The sequence below is a fragment of the Nycticebus coucang genome, chromosome 6, assembly GCF_027406575.1.
Source record: "Nycticebus coucang isolate mNycCou1 chromosome 6, mNycCou1.pri, whole genome shotgun sequence".
NCBI classification, from domain to species: domain Eukaryota; kingdom Metazoa; phylum Chordata; class Mammalia; order Primates; family Lorisidae; genus Nycticebus; species Nycticebus coucang.
Window position 1 is genome coordinate 46,339,850 of NC_069785.1, and position 22,542 is coordinate 46,362,391.

At 39.4% G+C, this 22,542-nt stretch overlaps 1 protein-coding gene across 1 annotated transcript in view; it reads left to right on the plus strand.

The window, feature by feature from the left end:
* GOLM2 (golgi membrane protein 2) overlaps positions 1-22,542 on the plus strand; it is a 124,521-nt gene that overhangs the window by 51,168 nt on the left and 50,811 nt on the right. The window contains 5 exon segments of the mRNA XM_053593336.1: positions 7,103-7,205; positions 11,804-11,852; positions 11,854-11,896; positions 18,549-18,689; positions 19,698-19,778. Of these exon segments, the coding sequence (XP_053449311.1) occupies positions 7,103-7,205; positions 11,804-11,852; positions 11,854-11,896; positions 18,549-18,689; positions 19,698-19,778 (417 nt within the window).

The window sequence follows — 22,542 nt, forward strand, 5'->3', positions numbered from 1 at the left end:
CGGAATACATTAGGCTGTCACAGGAGGTGCCACACTTCAGTGCTGCTTCCGGTTTGCAGTATTTACAAGTGATTTCCACTTGTCATCGAATTGTGTTTATCATTAAATAGTAGTAGATCAGTTGAATAAGAAATCTGTGGCTTCTCTTAATATACATCAACAAAAAATGATAACCTCTGTTACTGAGTAAGAATCTTTATTGTGCTGTTTATGTTGAACTGAAATTTTGTCTGATACTCTTCAATAGAGAAGAAGGCTTGGATTTGTATGTATAGCTGTACAACTTTTAGTTTCAGCATACTTACTAAAGCTTGGACTTTTTCTTTTTCTTTTTTTTTTGAGACAGAGTCTCACTTTGTCACCCTTGGTAGAATGCCATGGCCTCATAGTTCACAGGAACCTCAAACTCTTGAGCTCAAGCAATTCTTAAGTGCCTGGCTATTTTTAGAGATGAGGTCTCACTCTGGCTGAGGCTGGTTTGGAACCTGTGAGCTCAGGCAATCCAACCCCTCGGCCTCCCAAGTGCCAGGATGACAGGCATGAACCACTGCACCCAGCCCTGAAACTTGGACTTTTAAGACTGAATTTCATTAATTCAACTTTTGCACCTTTGGGAACAATTTCTTTTCCTTTTTTTTTTTTTTTTTTTTTTTTTAGAGACAGAGTTTCACTTTGTCACCCTCAGTAGAGTGCAGTGGTGTCACAGCTCATAGCAACCTCCAGCTCTTGGAATTAGGCGATTCTTTTGCCTCAGCCTCCCAAGTAGCTGGGAACACAGGTGCCCGCCACAACGCCCGGCTATTTTTTGTTGTAGTTTGGCCAAGGCGGGGTTTGAACCTGCCACCCTTGGTATATGGGGCTTGGTGCCCTACTCACTAAGCCACAGGCATCGCCCACCTTGGGAACAATTTCTACAGAAACAATGTCTATTTTATTTTATTTTTTGAGACCAGAGTCTCACTTTGTCACCCTCAGCAGAGTGCTGTAGCTTCATAGCTCACAGCAACTTCAACCTCAAGTGATTCTCTTGCCTCAGCCTCCCTAGTAGCTGGGACTACCGGCACCCACCACAACACCCGGCTGTTCTTTTTTTGTTGTTGTTTTTTGTTTGTTTGTTAGCAGCCTGAGCTGGGTTCCAACCCACCAGTTCCAGAGCATGTGGCCAGCCCCCTAAACACTGAGCTACTGGCGCCCCAGAAACAATGTCTTGACAATTCGTTTGTAAAATCCAGATTTGACTGCTTTCTTTGTAATTATACATGATATAATGGAATTACTTGACATTTTTGGTGGTTAATATTTTCTTAGAAATAAAAGGAATGAGAGTTGTTTTTTAAAATCCCTGAGATAATAAATTAATATTCTGCTATATACAGATTTATTTCGAAAAGCCCACCTTCTTTTTTATCCCTGCTACTGAAAGAAAATTTGAAGTCAGCATTTCCTAGAAGTAAATCTATTTTGCTTTAAAGGCTGGCCCTAGGCAACCCCTTTCTTATTTATCCCTAATTTTTTGAAGTTAAATTGAGGGAGTACAGCCGCGCCTCTCTATAATGCACCCTGGTGTTACTTTCAGACAGGGAGCATCCTGCAGAACCAACCTGACTCACGTTAAGGTTTCTCTGAGAATTCTGCTAGTGTGACCTAGAGCAACCATACTAGGGACAGAGAATCTCGGGGTTCGTATAAAGAAAACACAAGACAGAAGTAAAATTGAGATACAGGAAAATTTTGTATTTATTTTGTTCTGGCCTACTTACTTTTCCCCTTGGAAGTGTTTATTTTGACCTATTGAAAGAACCATTACTTCCCTGCTTGTATCTTTTTCCTGTATTCAAATAGAAAGAATTTGATATTTTACATGAGTTAAAACTCATTAATGCTGATGTTTTATTTTACTTTGGCAACTATATTTTAAACCTTTAATCTTTAATTATAAGTGAAAATTGTATTTCCTGATAAAGGAATTTCGAATATTGTCAGTGGGAAGCTTTAGGAGGAGGCAGAGAAGCCATCCTGAATCTTGAAATCATACTAAGTCTTGGGTTAATTCTGAAGCTATTTTAGGTATTTTATTTATTTATTTTTACTATTATTTTTTAATTGTTTGGGATTCATTGAGGGTACAAAGAATTAGGTTACACTGATTGCATTTGTTAGATAAAGTCTCTCTTATAATTGTGTCCTGCCCCTAAGAGGTGCCATAGACCGTGACCTCCTCCATCCCCTTCCCTCCTCCTCTGCTCTTCTCCCTACTTGCTCATTCTCCTTCTTCCCCCTTGTATTAGGTATTTTATAGTGTAGGAAAAAGAAACCTGTATCAGAAGAGTTTGCAGTCTTTTTTCTCTTCCCTTTTTCCTGAGAATGAGGCCGAGAGATCAACAAAGTCTATTCCTGGTAGTTGCTGATTTTTTCCCCCCCTTTTCTTTCTCCCTCCCCTCCCCTCTCCTCCCCTCATCTCCCCTCCCTCCCTTCCTCTCCTCTCCCCCCACCTCCCCTCCGCTCCCCTCCTCTCCCCTCCTCTCTCTTCCCCTCCCCTCCCTTCCTCTCCCCTCCCCTCCTTCTTTTTACTTACCACTGTCCTAATGAGGAGCTGATTTATTTATTATTTATTTTTTTAATTGAAGCAGCTTTCAGTTCTAGAACCTGTCTAGCCTGGGAACAGATTTACTGAACTGGCTACTTCATCTCTTAGCTCCAAGGCTTCTTGTCATTGCTTTCTCCTGGGATCTCATTATCTCTATAGAATCAATATTCATAGCTGAGGCCAGGATTTCTGCTACCTCTAGCCTGTTATATCTTGGGTTTTGGGGGGTTTTTTTGCAGTTTTTGGCCGGGGCTGGGTTTGAACCCCCCACCTCCGGCATATGGGGCCAGTTTCCTACTCCTTTGAGCCACAGGCACCACCCTAGCCTGTTATATTTTAGGAGATGGGGACAAGGATCAAGTAATAAGCTAACTGTATTGTTTATGGCTACCTGGCCACAGATTTATAACTTTTATCCGAGGTAAGAAAATCAACCAGGTTCACATTTGGAGAATTAATATAATAAAAGGAGAAATTTCAAATGTGGCTTGAATATATAAAGGTAATTATTAACTACAAACATTTTATGTGAATTATTGCATTTTGAAGCCTGATTATTATATTACATAATAGCAACTATTATGTATACTGTTATTTATAGGCCTACGAGATGTTCATGTGACCTAAATTTTTTTTTGTTATTGCTACAATTATAATTTCACAGTAAAATTTAGAAAGTAAAGAAAAAAAAAGAATATGCTCAAGATCCAACCCTTCAAACATAATCATTGATTATACTTTGATATATTCTTACTGTAGCTTTTTTACATGGGTAAAATTGTTATCAATATTTATTTCTACTTTTGAAAAATGTATATCTCTAGTCTATAATCTCCTTAGGAGGCTAAGGTAGGTCTCTAAAAAAATTAAAAATAAAAACATATCCCAAGCATTTTTAGAGTATCTTTAGAATAATAACACTAATACTATAAGCCTTCCATGAAAAATAGATGTTGTAATTATAATATTAGTATATTGTGGTTAGATGTGTGTGTATTATACGAGGCCAGACAATTAAGTTTGTGATCTCATCCTGGAAAAAAATGCTGTATACCTCATTGTTGACTATCACTCTGGTCATTCTTGAAGTACTCCTCTTGGGAAGCTATGCACCCAATGCCAGTGACTAGTCTACCTTTCAAAACAATTTTGGAACTCTTTCTCTGGAATGGCCCTCAAAGCTGTGGTCTGACAAGTTCCCTGAACTCATCATAGAAAAACTACTTTGAAGGGTTAACTAGGTGCTAAGGTTAGTGCATAGCTTTCCAAGGGGAGTCCTTCTAGGGTGACTATAGTGATATTGGGCAATGAGGTATGTAGCACTTTCTCTAGGATGAGTTTGCAAACTTAATTGTCTTACCTCATATTTTAATCTTAATTAATAGCTGTTGGCTTATTCAGTATAAAGCCCTGTTCCCATTTATAAAAACTAGAACTTTCTTGGGCCAGGCATGGTGGCTCACGCCTGTAATCCGGCACTTTGGGAGGCTGAAGCAAGTGGATTATCTGAGCTCACAGGTTTGAGACCAGCCTGAGGTAGAGTGATACCCCATCTCTTTAAAAAAAAAAAATAGCCAGGTATTGTGGCAGGCACCTGTAGTCCTCACTACTTGGGAGGCTGAGGCAAGAGAATCACTCGAGCCCAAGAGTTTGAGGTTGATGTGAGCTGTGATGCCACAGTACTCTACAGAGGGCAAAAAAGTGAGACTCTGCCTCACAAAAAAAAAAAAAAAAAAAAAAAATTCCCCAAACTAGAACTTTCTTAATATGACTTTTGCTTAACTGCTAAGGCTGTCAAGCTGGGCTACAAGAGGGCAATCCTTGCTTAGTGCAGCCTCCCACTTCTAGGCTTAAGCAGTCTTCCTACTTCAGGCTCCTGAGTAGCTAGGGCTACCGCCCTACGTCACCCACTCCTGGCTAGTTCTTTAAATTTAATGGCAGAAATGGGGTTTTGATATGTTACCCAGGTCTTGAACTCCTAGCCTCAAGGGATCTTCCCACCTCTGCCTTCCAAAGTGCTAGGATTATAGGTATGAGCCACTATGCCAGGCCCCCGTTGGCTGATTTTTAAATTATCTATTTAAGAAATTGGCATTTACTCTTTTTTGCCTGCATTTCTTTCATCTGTAGGCTCAGATGATGGAAGAATAAAATGTAGAAAATGTGTGACTAGTGATTGATAAACTAAAAGTTTACAAAAGAATGTCTGGCCTATCCAATTGGAATTTTATGTTATTTATTTCCACTAAAATCTTTCAGCCCTAGTCTAGAAGGGATGAGATCTGAAAATGAAATTTTGGGATATGTGGAGCTAGCATCAGAAGCAGAAGTAGAAGTGAGACCCAGAGTGATTGGCACCTAACTCTGTAGCCAAAAAGAATTTAAAATGAAAAAGAAAATTTGAACTTTGTTCCTAGAATGAGTGTATCTTAAAAGTATGATTTTTTTCCTACTTCTATAATGCAGATAGGTTTAAAGAGATAGGTAGTTTTTTTTGGTACTGTCCCCAGAGCTTAGTGTATGTCTACATAATGTAGAAAGATTTATAATTTAAAAGATATGTCAGATAGATGTGAAAGCCACTGAGGCTATATTGTTTTAAAAACAAATTTTATTCTGGCTCAGTGCCTGTAGCTCAGTGGCTAGGATGCCAGTCACATACACCAGAGCTGGCAGGTTTGAACCTGGCCCGGGCCTGCCAAACAACAATGACAACTGCAGCCAAAAAATAGCTGGTGTTGTGGTGGGTGCCTGTAGTCCCAGCTATTTGGGAGGCTGACGCAAGAGAATCACTTAAACCCAAGAGTTTGAGGTTGCTGTGAGTTGTGATGGTCACAGCACTCTACTGAGGATGACATAGTAAGACTCTGTCTCCAAAAAAAAAACTTTTTTTTTTTTGTAGAGACAGAGTCTCACTGTACCGCCCTCGGGTAGAGTGTGATGACTTCACACGGCTCACAGCAACCTCCAGCTCTTGGGCTTACACGATTCTCTTGCCTCAGCCTCCCAAGCAGCTGGGACTACAGGTGCCTGCCACAACGCCCGGCTATTTTTTTTGTTGCAGTTTGGCCGGGGCTGGGTTTGAACCCGCCACCCTCAGCATATGGGGCCAGAGCCCTACTCACTGAGCCACAGGCACTGCCCTCCAAAAAAAAAAAAAAAATCGTATTCTGGCTGAGCTTGGTGGCTGACCTGAACCCTAGCACTCCGGGAGGAAGGCCAGTGGATTGCTTGAGTTCACGAGTTCAAGCCTAGTGTGAGCAAGAGCGGGACCCTATCTCTACTAAAAATAGAAAATTAGCCAGACATTGTGGCATGCACCTGTAGTCCCAGCTACTTAGGAAGCTCGGGCAAGGAGATCACTTGAGCTGTGGCTCAAAGGAGTAGGGCGCCAGCCCCATATAACGGAGGTGGCGGGTTCAAACCCAGCCCTGGCCAAAAACTGCAAAAAAAAAAAAAAAACAATCACTTGAGCCAGAGTTTGAGGTTGCAATGAGTTATGATGACAACACTGCACTCTGGCCAGGGCATCAGAGTAAGACTCTATCTCAAAAACAACAAAACCAAATAAAAATTGTTTTTAATTAATTAATTATCTATTTATTTTTATTGTTGGGGATTCATTGAGGGTACAAGAAACCAGGTTACTGCAAGCTAGTACAACCTTTCTGGAAGGAAGTATGGAGAAACCTCAGAGCACTCAAGCTAGACCTCCCATTTGATCCTCCAATCCCATTACTGGGCATCTACCCGGAAGGAAAAAAATCCTTTTATCATAAGGACACTTGTACTAGACTGTTTATTGCTGCTCAATTTACAATCGCCAAAATGTGGAAACAGCCTAAATGCCCACCAACCCAGGAATGGATTAACAAGCTGTGGTATATGTATACCATGGAAAACTATTCAGCTATTAAAAAAAATGGAGACTTTACATCCTTCGTATTAACCTGGATGGAAGTGGAAGACATTTTTCTTAGTAAAGCATCACAAGAATGGAGAAGCATGAGTCCTATGTACTCAATTTTGATATGAGGACAGTTAATGACAATTAAGGTCAGGGGGGGGGGAGGAAAAACAGAAAGAGGGAAGAAGAGAGAGGGGTGGGGCCTTGGTGTGTGCCACACCTTCTGGGGGCAAGACATGATTGCAAGAGGGACTTTACCTAACAAATGCAATCAGTGTAACCTGGCTTATTGTACCCTCAATGAATCCCCAACAAAAATAAATAAATAAATTAATTAATTAATAAAAAGAAACCAGGTTACACTGATTGCATTTGTTGGGTAAAGTCCCCCTTACAGTTGTGTCTTGAAAACCAAATAAATTTTATTGATGATGAATGTGTTATAAAAGGTAATTAAATGTGATATTAATTATGAAATTTAATTTACTTAGAGTATGAGTAAGAAAATTGAGAAGTGTGTGTAATTAAAAAAACATTCCATAGCTTCTTGATAGGAAGCATTTCAATGAATAAACTTGATTCCTTTGGTTCTTATCTTATGTGAACAGAGCAACTTGCTGAGCTACGTCAGGAGTTTCTTCGACAAGAAGACCAGCTTCAGGATTATAGGAAGAACAATACTTACCTTGTGAAGAGGTTAGAATATGAAAGGTAGGATGTTACGTGCAACAAATATTTAAGAATCTAATACTTATTCAACTGTTGGAATTAATTTATTTCTACCTTTTTGACTTTTGTTTTTTTTTCTTCTCTTTCATTTTCTTAGGTCTTTTAAATTCCTTTTCCATTATCTTTTTATTGCCCTTTGAAATCTATACTTTTTATTTTGGTATGTTAAACACCATAAAAGTATCTTTTATAGGGCATATTGAGTTTGTCTATGTTACTGGGTTCATTTTGAGACAGAAAATCTTACCTTGACTTTTACTGAGTTAAATATGGCAAAGACTGAAAGAAGATTCTTTGATTCTTTTTGTTTTTTTTTTTTGAGACAGAGTCTCACTATGTCGCCCTTGGTAGAGTGCTGTGGCGTCACAGCTCACAGCAACCTCAAACTCTTGGGCTTAAGTGATTCTCTTGCCTCAGCCTCCTGAGTAGCTGGGACTACAGGCGCCCACCGCAATGCCCGGCTATTTTTTAATTGCAGTTGTCATTGTTGGTTAGCAGGCCCAGGTGGGGCTCAATCCCACCAGCCTCTGTGTATGTGGCCAGTGCTGTAACCACTGTGCTACGGGCGGTGAGCCTATGATTCTTTTTGAAGGGGCATCCAGAACATAAAGCCAACACTGGGAGATGTTCCTAGAGGGGCTGAGGGACTGGGTGATAGCTGCTTCTCCTGCTCTGCTCTTGAGCTCTTGGTCACACCTCTATCCCACCTCTTAGAACCATTTCTAGCAATTACTCTTTAAAATTTTTTTAGTATATTTTCTTTCAATTTTACTGTAAAGATATTTTCTAGGGCTGCACACCAAAAATTAGAATCATTTGCCATATTTTAAACCATTATTTATCCATTTCTGACTTTTTACTGGTATAAGTTATCAATATGTATCTACTAACATATATGTATATAAACAATTTTCAGTATTTTTCCATGTATCTGTAAGATTAAAGATTTAACATAGTTAGAGGTCATATATATTATTCTAGTACATGAATGTACCACAACTTCTTTAGTCTCCCCCAATTATGGGACCACTGTAGGAGTTTTCCTTTTTTACTATCAAGACTATCACAGGGCGGTGCCTGTGGCTCATTGAGTAGGGCACCAGCCCCATGGACCAAGGGTGGTGGGTTTGAACCCAGCCCAACCAAACTGCAATTAAAAAACAAGACTATCCAGTAAGGCACCGGCCCCATATACTGAGGGTGACGGGTTCAAACCCGGCCCCGGCCAAACTGCAACCAAAAAATAGCCGGGCGCTGTGGCGGTTGCCTGTAGTCCCAGCTACTCGGGAGGCTGAGGCAAGAGAATCGCTTAAGCCCAGGAGTTGGAGGTTGCTGTGAGCTGTGTGAGGCCACGGCACTCTACCGAGGTCCATAAAGTGAGACTCTGTCTCTACAAAAAAAAAAAAAACAAGACTATCAGGGTGGCGCCTGTGGCTCAGTCGGTAAGGCACCGGCCCCATATACCGAGGGTGCCGGGTTCAAACCCGGCCCGGCTGAACTGCAACCAAAAAAAAAAATAGCTGGGTGTTGTGGCGGGCGCCTGTAGTCCCAGCTACTCAGGAGGCTGAGGCAAGAGAATCGCTTAAGCCCAGGAGTTGGAGGTTGCTGTGAGCTGTGTGATGCCATGGCATTCTACTGAGAGCCATAAAGTGAGACTCTGTCTCTACAAAAAAAAAAAAAAAAAAAACAAGACTATCACAGCTACAAGACTTTTTATGCAAAAAAGATTCCCCCCCATATCATTTCATTATTGTACATTCTCATATGTAGAATTCCTAAGAGGTTTTACCAGTTTTATTGCCCCTACAGCATAGATGAAATATTGCTTTCTAAAATGATTGTACTAATTTAAATTTTTTTTTTTTTTTTTTTTGAAACATAGTCTTACTTTGTCACCCTCGGTAGAGTACCATGGCATCATAGCTCACAGCAACCTTAGACTCTTGGGTTCAAGCAATTCTCTTGCCTCAGCCTCCCAAGTAGCTGGGACTACCAGACACCCACCACAACGTCCGGCTATTTTTTTTTTTTTTTAGAGACAAGAGTTCTGGGTCAGGCTGGTCTCGAACCCGTGAGCTCAGGCAATCTACCTGCCTCGGCCTCCCAGAATACTAGAATTATAGGCATGAGCCACTGTGCCCGGCCTGATTGTACTAATTTATAAGGAAGATATTAATTATAGGCATGAGCCACTGTGCCCGGCCTGATTGTACTAATTTATAAGGAAGATATTACCCCATAACTATATCACCTTTAGTTATAATTCTAATTTAATTTTGTTAATATAGGAATAAGGTACTACCATGTATACATATAGGAAGTTTTGATTTGCATTTTATAATGGTGAAGTTAACATTTTTTATATTTATCAACTATATATACTTCTTTTTGCATGAATGGTCTATTTATATCCTTTGAACTACTTGTCCAGCAAAAAGTCACCATCATTTATCTGTTTTTGCTTTTCCTGATTTCTCTTGATGATGCCACTCTTGTCTTCTGTATTCCTTTCTTTCATTCTGATTATTCTATGGTTTAGCCCTTTTATTACATGTTTAAAGTACTAACTATTGGATGAATCATTTGCTACCACTCCTTTGTCAACTCTCATAATTCTAGCTTTTCTCAGATGCTACTATAAATTGGTCTCAGAGTTAATTTTATTTATTTATTTTTTTTGCAGTTTTTTTTGGCCGGGGCTGGATTTCAACCCGCCACCCTCTGGCATATGGGGCTAGCACCCTACTCCATTGAGCCACAGGAGCTGCCCGAAAAGTTTATTTTTTTTTATTTTTTTATTTTTTGAGACAGAGTCTCACTCTGTTGCCCCATGTTGAGTGCCATGGCATTATAGTTCACAGCAACCTCTAACTGTTGGGTTAGAGCAATCCTCTTGCCTTAGACTTGGCAGTAGCTGGGACTATAGGAGCTTGCCACCAGGCCCAGCTTCTTTTTCTATTTTTAATAGACATAGAGTCTTATTCTTGCATAGGCTGGTCTCGAACTCATGAGCTCAAGCAATCTACCTGCCTTGGCCTCCCAGACTGCTAGGATTACAGGCATGAGCCACTGCACCAGGACTAAGTGTCAAAAAAAAAATTTTTTTTATTGACACAGAGTCTCACTTTGTTGCCATTTTGTCATGGCATCATACCTCACAGCAACCTCAAACTCTTGGGCTCAAGTGATCTTCTTGCCTCAGCCTCCCAAGTAGTTGGGACTACAGGCATCTGCCACAATGTTTTGACTCTTTTTAGAGAGGGGGGTCTTCTTAGTTTTGCTCAGAGTGGTCTCGAACTCCTGAACTCAGGCGATCCACCTGCCTCAGCCTCCCAATGTGCTTGGATTACAGGCATGAGAATCAGAGCTGACTGTCAAAGTTTTATAGTGTTTTTTTGCTCTCTGTGATTGGCATTGGTTTTGACAATAGTTCCTTTATAAATGCAATTTATAAAAATAACAAGACAGTTTATAAAAAGATTGTTTTCATCTAATTTCTATTTTCTAAATTAGAAATCAGTATTCACTAATCAGTATTCTTTTATACCCTATTAGAGGGTTTAAATGTTTTTTGTTTGTTGTTGAGACAGAGCCTGAAGCCTGTCGCCCTGGGTAGAGTGCCATGGCATCACAGCTCACAGCAAGCTCCAACTTCTGGGCTCAAGCGATTCTCCTGCCTCCACCTCCCAAGTAGCTGGGACTACAGGTGCCCACCACAACGCCTGGCTATTTATTTTGGTTGCAGCTGTCATTGTTGTTTTGGCAGGCCTGGGCTGGATTTTGAACCTGCCAGTTCAGGTGTATGTGGCTGGCGCCTTAGCTGCTTGAGCCACAGGCGCTGAGCCGGTTTAAATATTTTTTGAATTTTTGACTGAGTGCTCTTAGTCTGCTCTTTATCCTTCCCTTCCCACCCTCTTCTATTGATTGAATATTTTATCTTTCTAAATGTATATGTCTGGCTTGGCGTCCACAGCTCAAGCAGCTAAGACAGCAGCCAATATACACTAGAGCTAGCGTGTTCGAATCCAGCCCGGGCCTGCTAAACAACAATGACAAGTGCAACCAAAAAATAGCTGGGCGTTGTGGCGGGTACCTGTAGTCCCAGCTACTTGGAGGAGGCCGAGGCAAGAGAATTGCTTAAGCCCAGGAGTTAGAGGTTGCTGTGAGCTGTGATGCTATGGCACTCTACCCAGGCTGATAGCTTTGTGCTCTGTCTCAAAAAATAAATAAATAAACGTATTGTGTTGAGTGGCACCTGTGGCTCAGTGAGCAGGGCGCCGGCCCCATATACCGAGGGTGGCAGGTTCAAACCCAGCCCCCGCCAAACTGCAACAAAAAAATAGGCCTGGGCGTTGTGGCGGGCGCCTGTAGTCCCAGCTACTCGGGAGGCTGAGGCAGGAGAATCGCCTAAGCCCAGGAGTTGGAGGTTGCTGTGAGCTGTGTGACGCCACGGCACTCTACTGAGGGCAATAAAGTGAAACTCTGTCTCTACAAAAAAAAAAAAAAAAAAGTATGTGTCAACTTTTAGACAACTTTGAGAATCCAATAATATAATCTAAAAGAATGACTTTATAATTTAGTTTTCAGTGTGGACAACAGATTAAGGAATTACGAGCACAACATGAAGAAAAATATTAAAAAGTTAGCAGACCAGTTTTTACAGGAACAAAAAGGTAAGTCTTTAAAAAAAAATCCAAATATCATTTTGTTATAAAATTGTGGTAATTAGAAATTAATTTTTTTTTTATTTTTTTTGAGACAGAGTCTCACTATGTCACCCTCAGTAGAGTGCTGTAGCGTTACAGCTCACAGCATCCTCAAACTCTTGGGCTTAAGTGATTCTCTTGCTTCAGCCTCCCAAGTAGCTGGGACTACAGGTGCCCGCCACAATGCCCGGCTATTTTTTGGTTGCAGTTGTCATTGTTGTTTAGCAGTCCTGAGCTAGGTTTGAACCCTCCAGCCTCGGTATATGTGGCCGGTGCTCTAACCACTGAGCTATGGGCACCAAGCCAAAATTATTTTATTTTTGTCATAAAGCATTATATTTTTAAGTTTTCTAGGCTTCCTTTTTTCCCCTAGCCTTCCTAATTCCAAAAATGATTTATAATAGCTTTATTGCTGAGTAAATTAGACATAATTTAATTATAATCTCAATTGTTAAAATTAATTTGAATTAAAAAATCTGACTTTTTAAATAATTTTTATTGTTAATATATTTTCTCAGGTTGTAAAGTGGATAACATTTTTACAGCAAATCATTTACTTCCTGAGAAACTTTTTCCTTATTATCAATGTCTGTTCTCTGACACCCTTTTAAAAAAAAACTTTATGCCGGGGCTCAATGGCTCATGCCTGTGATCCTAGCACTCTGGAGAGGCTGAGGCAGGTGGATTGCCTGAGTGCATGAGTTTGAAGACCAGCCTGAGCCATGGCAAGACCTTGTCTCTAAAAATTACCGGGTGTTGGTAGCTGTACCGGGTGTATGTAGCAGGTACTTGGGAGGCTGAGGCAAGAGAATTGTTTTAAGCCCAAGAGTTTGAGGCTGCTCTGTCTTCACTCCACTGAAGACAACAAAGTGAAACTCTGTCTCAAAATAAATAAAATAAAATAAATAAATAAAAATAAATTTATTATGACACCCTTTTTTAAAACACAGAAATGAGACACTAATCACTATAACTAATTTTTGATTCGTAATTTTTAGGATTTGCAAATTCCTTTATTAATTTTATCCCTTTTAAGTTAATATATATTACAAAAGGTTCTTTTAGAAAAAGAGGGTATTTTACTTGAAGATTACTAATCATTAAGTACATGATTCATGTTTTTTATACCCTATAATCTTAATCTGACTAGGTTTGAGTATGAAGTCTTTATGATTTAAAGAAAGGGACATTCAATAGTGAAAAGTTTTTTTTTTTTTTTTTTTTTTGAGACAGAGTCTTACTTTGTTGCCCTCAGGTAGATGCTGTGGCATCACAGCTCACAGCAACCTTCCAACTCTTGGGCTTAGGCGATTCTCTTGCCTCAGCCTCCTGAGTAGCTGGACTACAGGCACCTGCCACAATGCCTGGCTAATTTTTTTGTTTGCAGTTGTTGTTTTAGCTGGCTGGGGCCAGGTTCGAACCTGCCACTCTTGGTACATGGGGCCTGGCAACCTACCCCATCAAGCCACAGGCGTCGCCCTTGAAAAAGTATTTGATTTTACTCTCTGGTAACATCTTCCCTATAGGACTAGAAGTTGAGGGCATTTGAGGTTTTTCATTATTAATTTTCTTATGATTTTATAGTGAACTTGAGGGGTTTTTTTTTTGTTTTGTTTTGTTTTTGCAGTTTTTGGCCGGGGCTGGGTTTGAACCCACCTCCTTTGAGCCACAGGCACTGCCCACTGAGGGTCTTATTTTTTCTTTTATTTCATTTTTTGAATCTACAAAGTGGAATAGCTTGCTGCCTGTCTGCAGTCTGTTTTGAGGAGATGTGAATATGAATTGGTGGAAGAAGGCGAGCCACAATAGTAGAGGCATTTAGGACAACTAGAAGGTATTATGGAGACACTTAAGGGTGTTTAAATGAACATAGTAAAACACAAAAGGAAGGGGAACAGAGGTGTGCTATTGTATTTGTTTTTAAGCCTAATGTACGAATAAATGGAGGTAGATTTACTCTTTTCTCTCAAATAGGGCAGATGAGCAGTTTCCCGTTTTTTTAGGCCAATTTTGCTTCTCTACTGTTTTTATATTGTCTTTACATTGTATTTTATGTTATTCTAGGCTGATTTTATTTTATTTTATGACAGAGTCTCACTCTATCACCTTGGGTAGAGCACCATGACTGGCTTCCTCATAGTTCACAGCAACCCTCAGTCTCTTGGGAATCAAATGATCCTCTCTTGCCTCTGCCTCCCTAGTAGCCGGGATTACAAGCGCCTGCCGTGACACCTGACTAGTTTTTTCTATTTTTAGTAGAGATGAGGTCTCACTCTTGCTCAGGCTGCTCAAACAATCTACATGCCTGCGCCTCCCAGAATGCTAGGATTACAGGTGTCAACCACCGCATTCTGGCCTGTTTTTTATATTATTAGTTAACTAATGTTTTTTATATTTTATGTTAACTAATGTTTTTATCTTTATTATGTTTTTATATTATTAATTAACCAGTTTTTCTTTGTTTTCATCGTGCTGTAAATGAAGAAGGTGGGGCAGGGATCGACGTGCCTAGAGATTGCTCTCTCTGATCAGCTGCCTCATTCTAGTCCCCTACCCTATATTTCCTATTCTTCAAGTACTATAACAAATTGCTATAAACAAAAATGAATTAATTTTTCGCGGACAAATTCAATGATAGCTTTATGAAACAAGCATAAATTTTATCCAGAGATTTATTTTTCTATTTGTTTGTTAATTAATTAGTTAGCAAAGCAAATGTCTATCGTAGAAATTACTTTAGAAAAGGGTCAACAAACTATGTAGCCCATATTCCAAATCTAGCCTGCTGCCTGTTTTCATACTGCTCACAAGCTAAAAATAGTTTTTACATTTGTATTTCTTTTTTTTTTTTTTTTTTTTTTTTGAGACAGAGTCTCAAGCTGTCGCCCTTGGTAGAGTGCTGTGTCACAGCTCACAGCAAACTCAAACTCTTGGGCTTAAGCAATGCTCTTGCCTCAGTCCCCTAAGTAGCTGGGACTATAGGCACCCTCCAGATATTTTTTTATTTATTTTTATTTTTTTATTGTTGCAGTTTGACTGGTTAATTAATAATATAAAACATAATAAAGATAAAAGCATTCAAACTCACCACCCTTGGTATATGGGGCCAGCACCCTACTAACTGAGCCACAGGCACCACCCTTGCATTTGTCATTGCTGTTTAGCTGGCCGGGGCCAGATTCGAACTTACCACCCTTGGTGTATGTGGCTGGTGCTGTAACCATTGTGCTACGGGTGCAGAGCCTACATTTTTGTTTATTATTTATCATTTTTTTATTTTGGAATATTTCAGGGTTTAGGTTACATAGATTACTTTTGTACTGCTTGAGACAAAGTTATAAGTATGCCCACCACCCAGACAGTGTGCATTGTACCTACTGGGTTTGATTTTATCCGTCCCTCCACCCCTGGTTTTTAAAGGGTTGGAAAAAAATCAAAATAACAATATTTTATGATATGAGAGAGTCATAAGAAATGTATTTATATTTGTGTTTGTAAAAAAAATTATTGGCACCGTGCTTATTTGTTTACTTTTTAGCAAGTCATGCTAGAACAGTGGTTCTCAACCTTCCTAATGCCGGGGCCCTTTAATATAGTTCCTGTGGGTCACAACCCACAGGTTGAAAACTGCTGTGCTAGAAGGACAGAGAAACTTATTATAGATCATAGGAGACTAAAGAGACCTGAAGACTGAAACGCAATGTAGTATCCTAAATTGGATCCTAGAACAGAAAGAGGACTTACGGAAAAACTGGTAAAATCTAAATAAAGTCTAGAGTTCAGTTAACAATAATGTACTGGTGCTGGTTTTTTTAGTTTTGTAAATGTACCATGTTAATGCAGGATATTAACATTAAGGGAAACTGGTTGTAAGGGGTGATTGTTTTTCTGTAAATCTAAAATGATTTCAAAATAAAAAAAATTATTTAAGAATCATTTAGGAGGCCCCCTTAGCAAATCACAAGCATTGCATCTAGATAGTCCCAGTTTGTCAAGAAGCTGAGGCAAGAGGATGGCTTGAGCAGAGAGAGGAGTTTGAGGTTGTTGTGAGCTAGGCTGAGGCTATAGCACTCTAAATTGGGTGACAGAATGAGATTTTGTGTCAGGAAAAAAAAGAAAAAAGAATATCCAAATTATCTGTTCATATAAAAGTACTGTCAATAATGCATTAAAGGGACAGCAGCTACATTAACTATTTTCAATGGAAAAAGCATTTTTAAACAGTAGCTTGTTGGTTTTTTGTTTTTTTGGTTTTTTTTGTAGAGACAGAGTCTCACTGTACTGCCCTTGGGTAGAGTGCCGTGGCATCACACAGCTCACAGCAACCTCTAACTCTTGGGCTTACGTGATTCTCTTGCCTCAGCCTCCCGAGCAGCTGGGACTGCAGGCACCCGCCACAACGCCCGGCTAAGCTTATTGGTTTTTAATCTTTGTTTGCTATTATTTGTTATAACCACATGTGTAAAATAGTGTAGTACTGTAGAAATAGTCTTAAAATGTAGTGAAAAATGCACAGAGATGAAAGATGAGTACTCAGTTGTGTCTCATAGATTTTCTCACCCTTGGCTTTCATATTGACCTGTTCAGAAATTTCAGTTTATCATTTCACTCATCAGTGATTAAATTCTCAGAATTGGTTATAGCTTACGTAGTTGCCAGCAAATGTGGGAGTTAGAGTCAGAAAGATTGTGGTTAGAATTTCTTGTCCACAGTTGTCTAGCTCTGTGACCTTGGACAAGCTACTTAACTTTTTAAAGCCTCAGTTTTGTTTTTCTGAAAACCATTTATATCTACTAGAATATAGAGATAAGGCTCGGCGCCTGTGGCTCAAGCAGCTAAGATGCCAGCCACATACACCGCTGTGAGCTGTAATGCCACGACACTCTACCCAGGGCTAAAGTTTGAGGCTCTGTCTCAAAATATATATATATATATATAAAGATGAAAGCAATTTGTAAACTATGAAGCATGGTACAAATGTATGATTTCTATTTTACCTTCCAGGACACTGGAATACCTACACTAGATTGTCAAAGCACCCTTTCTACTATATTGTGATACATTTTTAAGATTTGGCCCTTGTTTTTCTAAATTTCATATAGGTTTTTTTGTTTTGAGACAGTCTTGAGACGGCGCCGGCCCCATATACTGAGGGTGGCAGGTTCAAACCCAGCCCCGGCCAAACTGCAACAAAAAAAAAAAAAAGAAGAAGAGACAGAGTCTTACTTTGTCGCCCTTGGTGGAGTGCTGTGGCATCACAGCTCACACCAACCTCAAACTCTTGGACTGAAGCGATTCTCTTGTCTCAGCCTCCCAAGTAGCTGGGACTACAGGCACCCACCACAACGCCTGGCTGATTGTTAGAGACGGGGTCTCACGCTTGCTCAGGCTAGTCTCGAACCTATGAGCTCAAGTAATCCATCCGCATCAGCCTGTTAGAGTGCTAGGATTACAGACGATTCACATAGATTTCTATTTTTATAACATTACTAGTAATTACATTGCATAGAGCTTTAGAGTTTGCAAAGCACTTACATATGACCTATATATAGCAACCCAAGCATGCATACTTGACTCCTTGCCTCTCCCAATTTTCCACTGAGGCAAAATTGGCACCAATCTACCTGCACTCTTTGAGGCTGAGGCAGGTATATTGCTTGAGCTCAGGAGTTTGAGACTAGCCAGAGCATGAACAGATAATCTTAAGCAAGAGGAGACCTTGTCTCTACTAAAAATAGAAAAAAATTAGTCCGGTGTAGATGGCGCATACCAGTCGTCCCAGCTATTAGGGAGGCTGAGGTAAAAGGATTGCTCAAGCCCAAGTGTTTGAGTCTATCCAGGACTAAGTGAAACTCTGTCTCAAAAAAACAAAACTAAACAAAAAAAAACACCAACAACTGGCTCCTTAGTAGAATTGAGTAGGCTTAGTCATATACCTGAAGATGTAAATTTACAAACAGATGATATGGTCAGGAATAAGTTGGAGGAAGCACTGACCTGTGTACTGTCCTGTGATTAGTTGTTATGCTTAGGTGTCCAATACACCTAAGAAGACGACTGTCCGTTTTTCACCCTTGCTGTTTCCACTCAGGGGAAAAGCCCCATAATCTCAGTAGCCATCTATAACACTTGAATGAGCACCCACGTGCCAGCCTCCTCTTGTCTGCCACCCTGCTTTATTCCAGCCTATGCCTATAGAAAACCAACCCTGCCCCAAAGCACCCAGGACTATGCTGAGTAGGCCACCACAGCAACCCGGCCTGTTCAACCCAGGCTGTCTTATAGAATCACTCCATCAGCATAGCCAAAGAGAATTAATTCTGTCTAACACTTTAGGCTATCTACTGTAATTAGAAACTTTCAAAAGTGTTAGTTAACTTTTTTGCTTTATATCAAGTGTAAAAACTGAACAGAAAATAGTATATATTTTACATGTCCAAATGTTCAGAATTTGACATAGCACTGTCGTATAGAAGGAACCAACTATTCAGAATTTGAACACATGGTATGTTTTGTAAAAGATGAAATATTTCATATTATTTAATCAATAGTGTGTGAGTGGTTTAACAATTTAAACTGAAAAATACTTACTGTTCACAAATCTATATCTAACAGCAAGAGGCCCACAAGGTTCAGTCAAATGATGGAAAAGACTTGGATGTAAACGATCAAGTAATACCTAAAAATAGTCCAAAAGTAGCTGAGAATGCCGCAGATAAAAATGAAGAACCCTCAAGCAATCATATTCCACATGGAAAAGGTATTGCTATTATATAATTTTGGGTTAATAGTATATTGGCTTTTTCTTCCCAGTTTGAAGTAAACATTTTCAATCATAAAGAAAATAGTTTGGATTTTAGTTCAGATATGATTAGGTATCTGTATTGTTTCAAATTTCAAGATATAACTATGCTCAGTTAATGTAGCCTATTACTTTAGAAACTTGTTACAGTCATTCAAAAAATTTTATGTAGAAGTGTTTCTTGTTGGTGGGAATGCAAGCTAATAAGTTCCTTTTGGAAAGAAGTTTAGGGAACACTTAAGGAACTACTAGTAGACTTGCCATTCAATACTGCAATTCCTCTACTAGGTACATATCCAGAAGACCAAAAATCACTTTACAACAAAGATATTTGTACCAGAATATTTATTACAGCCCAATTCATAATTGCCAAGTCATGGAAACAGCCCAAGTGCCCATCGACCCATGAATGGATTAACAAATTGTGGTATATGTACACCATGGAATATTATGCAGCCTTAAAAAAGATGGAGACTTTACCTGTTTTATGTTTACATGGATGGAGCTGGAACATATTCTTCTTAGTAAAGTATCTCAGGAATGGAAGAAAAAGTATCCAATGTACTCAGAATTTTTATGAAACCAATATATAATCACCCACACTTTCATATGAAAGATAAAACACAACTATGTCCAGTATGAAGGAGGGAAGAGGTGGGGGAGGGGAGGGGAGAAAGTGGGTGGAGAGAGGGTAAGTGGTGGGACCTCACCTGTAGTGTATATTGCAAGGTACATGCCAAATCTCTTAAGAGTAGAGTATAAATGTCTTGACACAATAATTAAGTAAGTGAGGTAAAGGCTATGTTAACCAGTTTGATGTAAGCATTCCAAATTGTATATAAAATCAACATGTTGTACCACATAAACGCATTAATATACATTAATGTAGTTATGATTTAATAAAAAAAATTAAACGTTTTATGTAGGAAAAAAATATAGAATTACATCTTTTTGTTAATTGGGCAGAACAAGTCAAACGAGGTGGTGATGCAGGGATGCCGGGAATAGAAGAAAATGAGCTAGCAAAAATTGAAGATCTTCCCACAAGTAAGTAAAATTTATTAGAAAATTCAACTAAAGTGATCATATTATTTTTCATATGACCTCATTGTTTTTTGGGGTTAACACTTATAAGAACCACAAATATCTAGATGATTGATATTTCTAGTTAATTAAGTACCCATTAATTGCTAGACCTTTTTTAGATACAACTTTTATGAGAATTTTTTGGTAAAATGAATAAAATACTTTTTTTTTGCCTTGATAAAAGTCAGCATATTTAAATCTTTTCTTTTTTTTTTTTTTTTTTGTAGAGACAGAGTCTCACTTTATGGCCCTTGGTAGAGTGCCATGGCATCACGCAGCTCACAGCAACCTCTAACTCCTGGGCTTAAGCAATTCTCCTGCCCCAGCCTCCCGAGCAGCTGGGACTACAGGTGCCCGCCACAACGCCCAGCTATTTTTCTGGTTGCAGTTTGGCCGGGGCCAGGTTTAGAACCCGCCACCCTCGGTATATGGGGCTGGCGCCTTACCGACTGAGCCGCAGGTGCCGCCCCATTTAAATCTTTTCTTGATGACTGAAGATTACTGTTCATGACAGTTGTTCTATGTTAGAGTCACTTGTATTTATGATAAGTATACATGGCTCTTTTCTTTCATACTAAATGTGCCCAGATGCTATGTTGAATGTAGCATAGTAATATCCTTACAGGTATTACATAGATTTTAGGGCTTGGCTTGCCCTTTCAGTGAATTACCTCACACTTTTAAAGTTTATTCACTATTTTTTCTTTTTCTTCTTTTGCAACTACTTCTGTTAATGGTATATTTCTTTCTTTATGAATATGTCTGCTTCTTACCTATTTTCACTTGAAATCCTGCTCCTACTTGCAGCTATCCTAACCCCACTCATTTTTTTTCCTTCATGCCTCTTGTTTTTCTTGCCTTTTTAATGTTTTGTGACTATAATGGTACATTTCCCTACTGCGTCCAGTTTATTATTGTGGAAAAATTAGAAGTAACAACATATCTTTGCCTCTTCTTGGCTGTTTTTATTCCTTTTCTTTTTTTTTTTTTTTTTTGTAGAGACAGAGTCTCACTGTACCGCCCTCGGGTAGAGTGCCGTGGCGTCACATGGCTCACAGCAACCTCTAACTCTTGGGCTTACGTGATTCTCTTGCCTCAGCCTCCCAAGCAGCTGGGACTACAGGCGTCCGCCACAACGCCCGGCTATTTTTTTGTTGCAGTTTGGCTGGGGCTGGGTTTGAACCCACCACCCTCGGCATATGGGGCCAGCACCCTACTCACTGAGCCACAGGCGCTGCCCTTTATTCCTTTTCAATCTCAGTAATTACGTTCATGATCATGGCTAATTGTACGTGAGTGAAATTGTTGAGTGTTTGAGGTCCACATGAATGAAGTATTAAGTCCTTTCATTTGCATAATTTTATCTTCCTTTTTTTTTTTAATGAAACAGAATTTTACTCTGTTGCCCAGGCTAGAGTGCCATGGTGTCATAGCTCTACAGCAACCTCAAACTCTTGGGCTCAAGTGATCCTCCTGCCTTAGCCTCCCAAGTAGCTGGGACTACAGGTGCCCACCACAACGCCCAGCTAGTTTTTCTATTTTTAGAAGAGATGGGGTCTCACTCTGGCTCAGGTTGAACTCCTGAGCTCAAGTGGTCCTCCCACCTCTGATTCCTAGAGTGCTGGGATTACAGGCATAAGCCACAGCGTCTGACTGCGTAATTTTATCTTCTCAAATTCTTTTGTGTCTTTATTCTGATAGCTTTCAAATTCATAACATATTCCTCTAAAAGATAAAGGTAAAGACAATAACATGAATTTGAAAATATGGAGTGAGAATAATATGCAAGATATGTTTTTAGGGTAATAAAGTAACCTAGTGCTTCTTAAAGCATGATCTCTAAAAGCAGGTGATTCTTAAAGCAGGATCACCAGTACCCAAGAACTTGTTAGAAATATAAATCTTTAGGTTCCATCTCAGACCTACTAAATTAGAAATTTTGGGGATGGAACCCAGCAGTCTGTGTTTTAATAAGTTTTCCTAGTGATTTTGATCTATACTAAAATTTAATGACCACTGGCTTAGACATTAAAGAAATGCTCAGAGCAGGGAATGTGTATTCTTCTGACTTTTTGTAGTACTTACTGAAGTCCTAGACTTACTGAATTGTGAGCTAATTAAACTCTTTCACCCTATTTATTTTTTAAACTATTCCTAAAGTTCTAAGGATAGTACTGCAGGTTTCTGATATATATAAACACTCTATTCTGATTTAAGAGCAAGGATTGGTTACCTCCTTGCATGTATTTTTTTTACAGTGTGTATTTATTTTCATGTGATATGTCTACAAAATAGAGTGTGTACATTTGAATACATAATTTTTAACTTCTGTTACTCATTTCCACATACTTTTTTAAGTTAATATTTTATCATTACTATAAATGTGTAATATCAAAATTCATTTTCTCATTATTTGGCCACCAGAAAATTCCAGAGTTAGGATAAAATAAAATGGGAATATAACAGATCTTAGGGATCTTCTCTTTTTTTTTTTTTTTTTTGTAGAGACAGAGTCTCACTTTATGGCCCTTGGTAGAGTGCCATGGCCTCACACAGCTCACAGCAACCTCCAACTCCTGGGCTTAAGTGATTCTCTTGCCTCAGCCTCCCGAGTAGCTGGGACTACAGGCACCCGCCACAACGCCCAGCTATTTTTTGGTTACAGTTCAGCCGGGGCCGGGTTTGAACCCGCCACCCTCGGTATATGGGGCCGGCGCCTTACGGA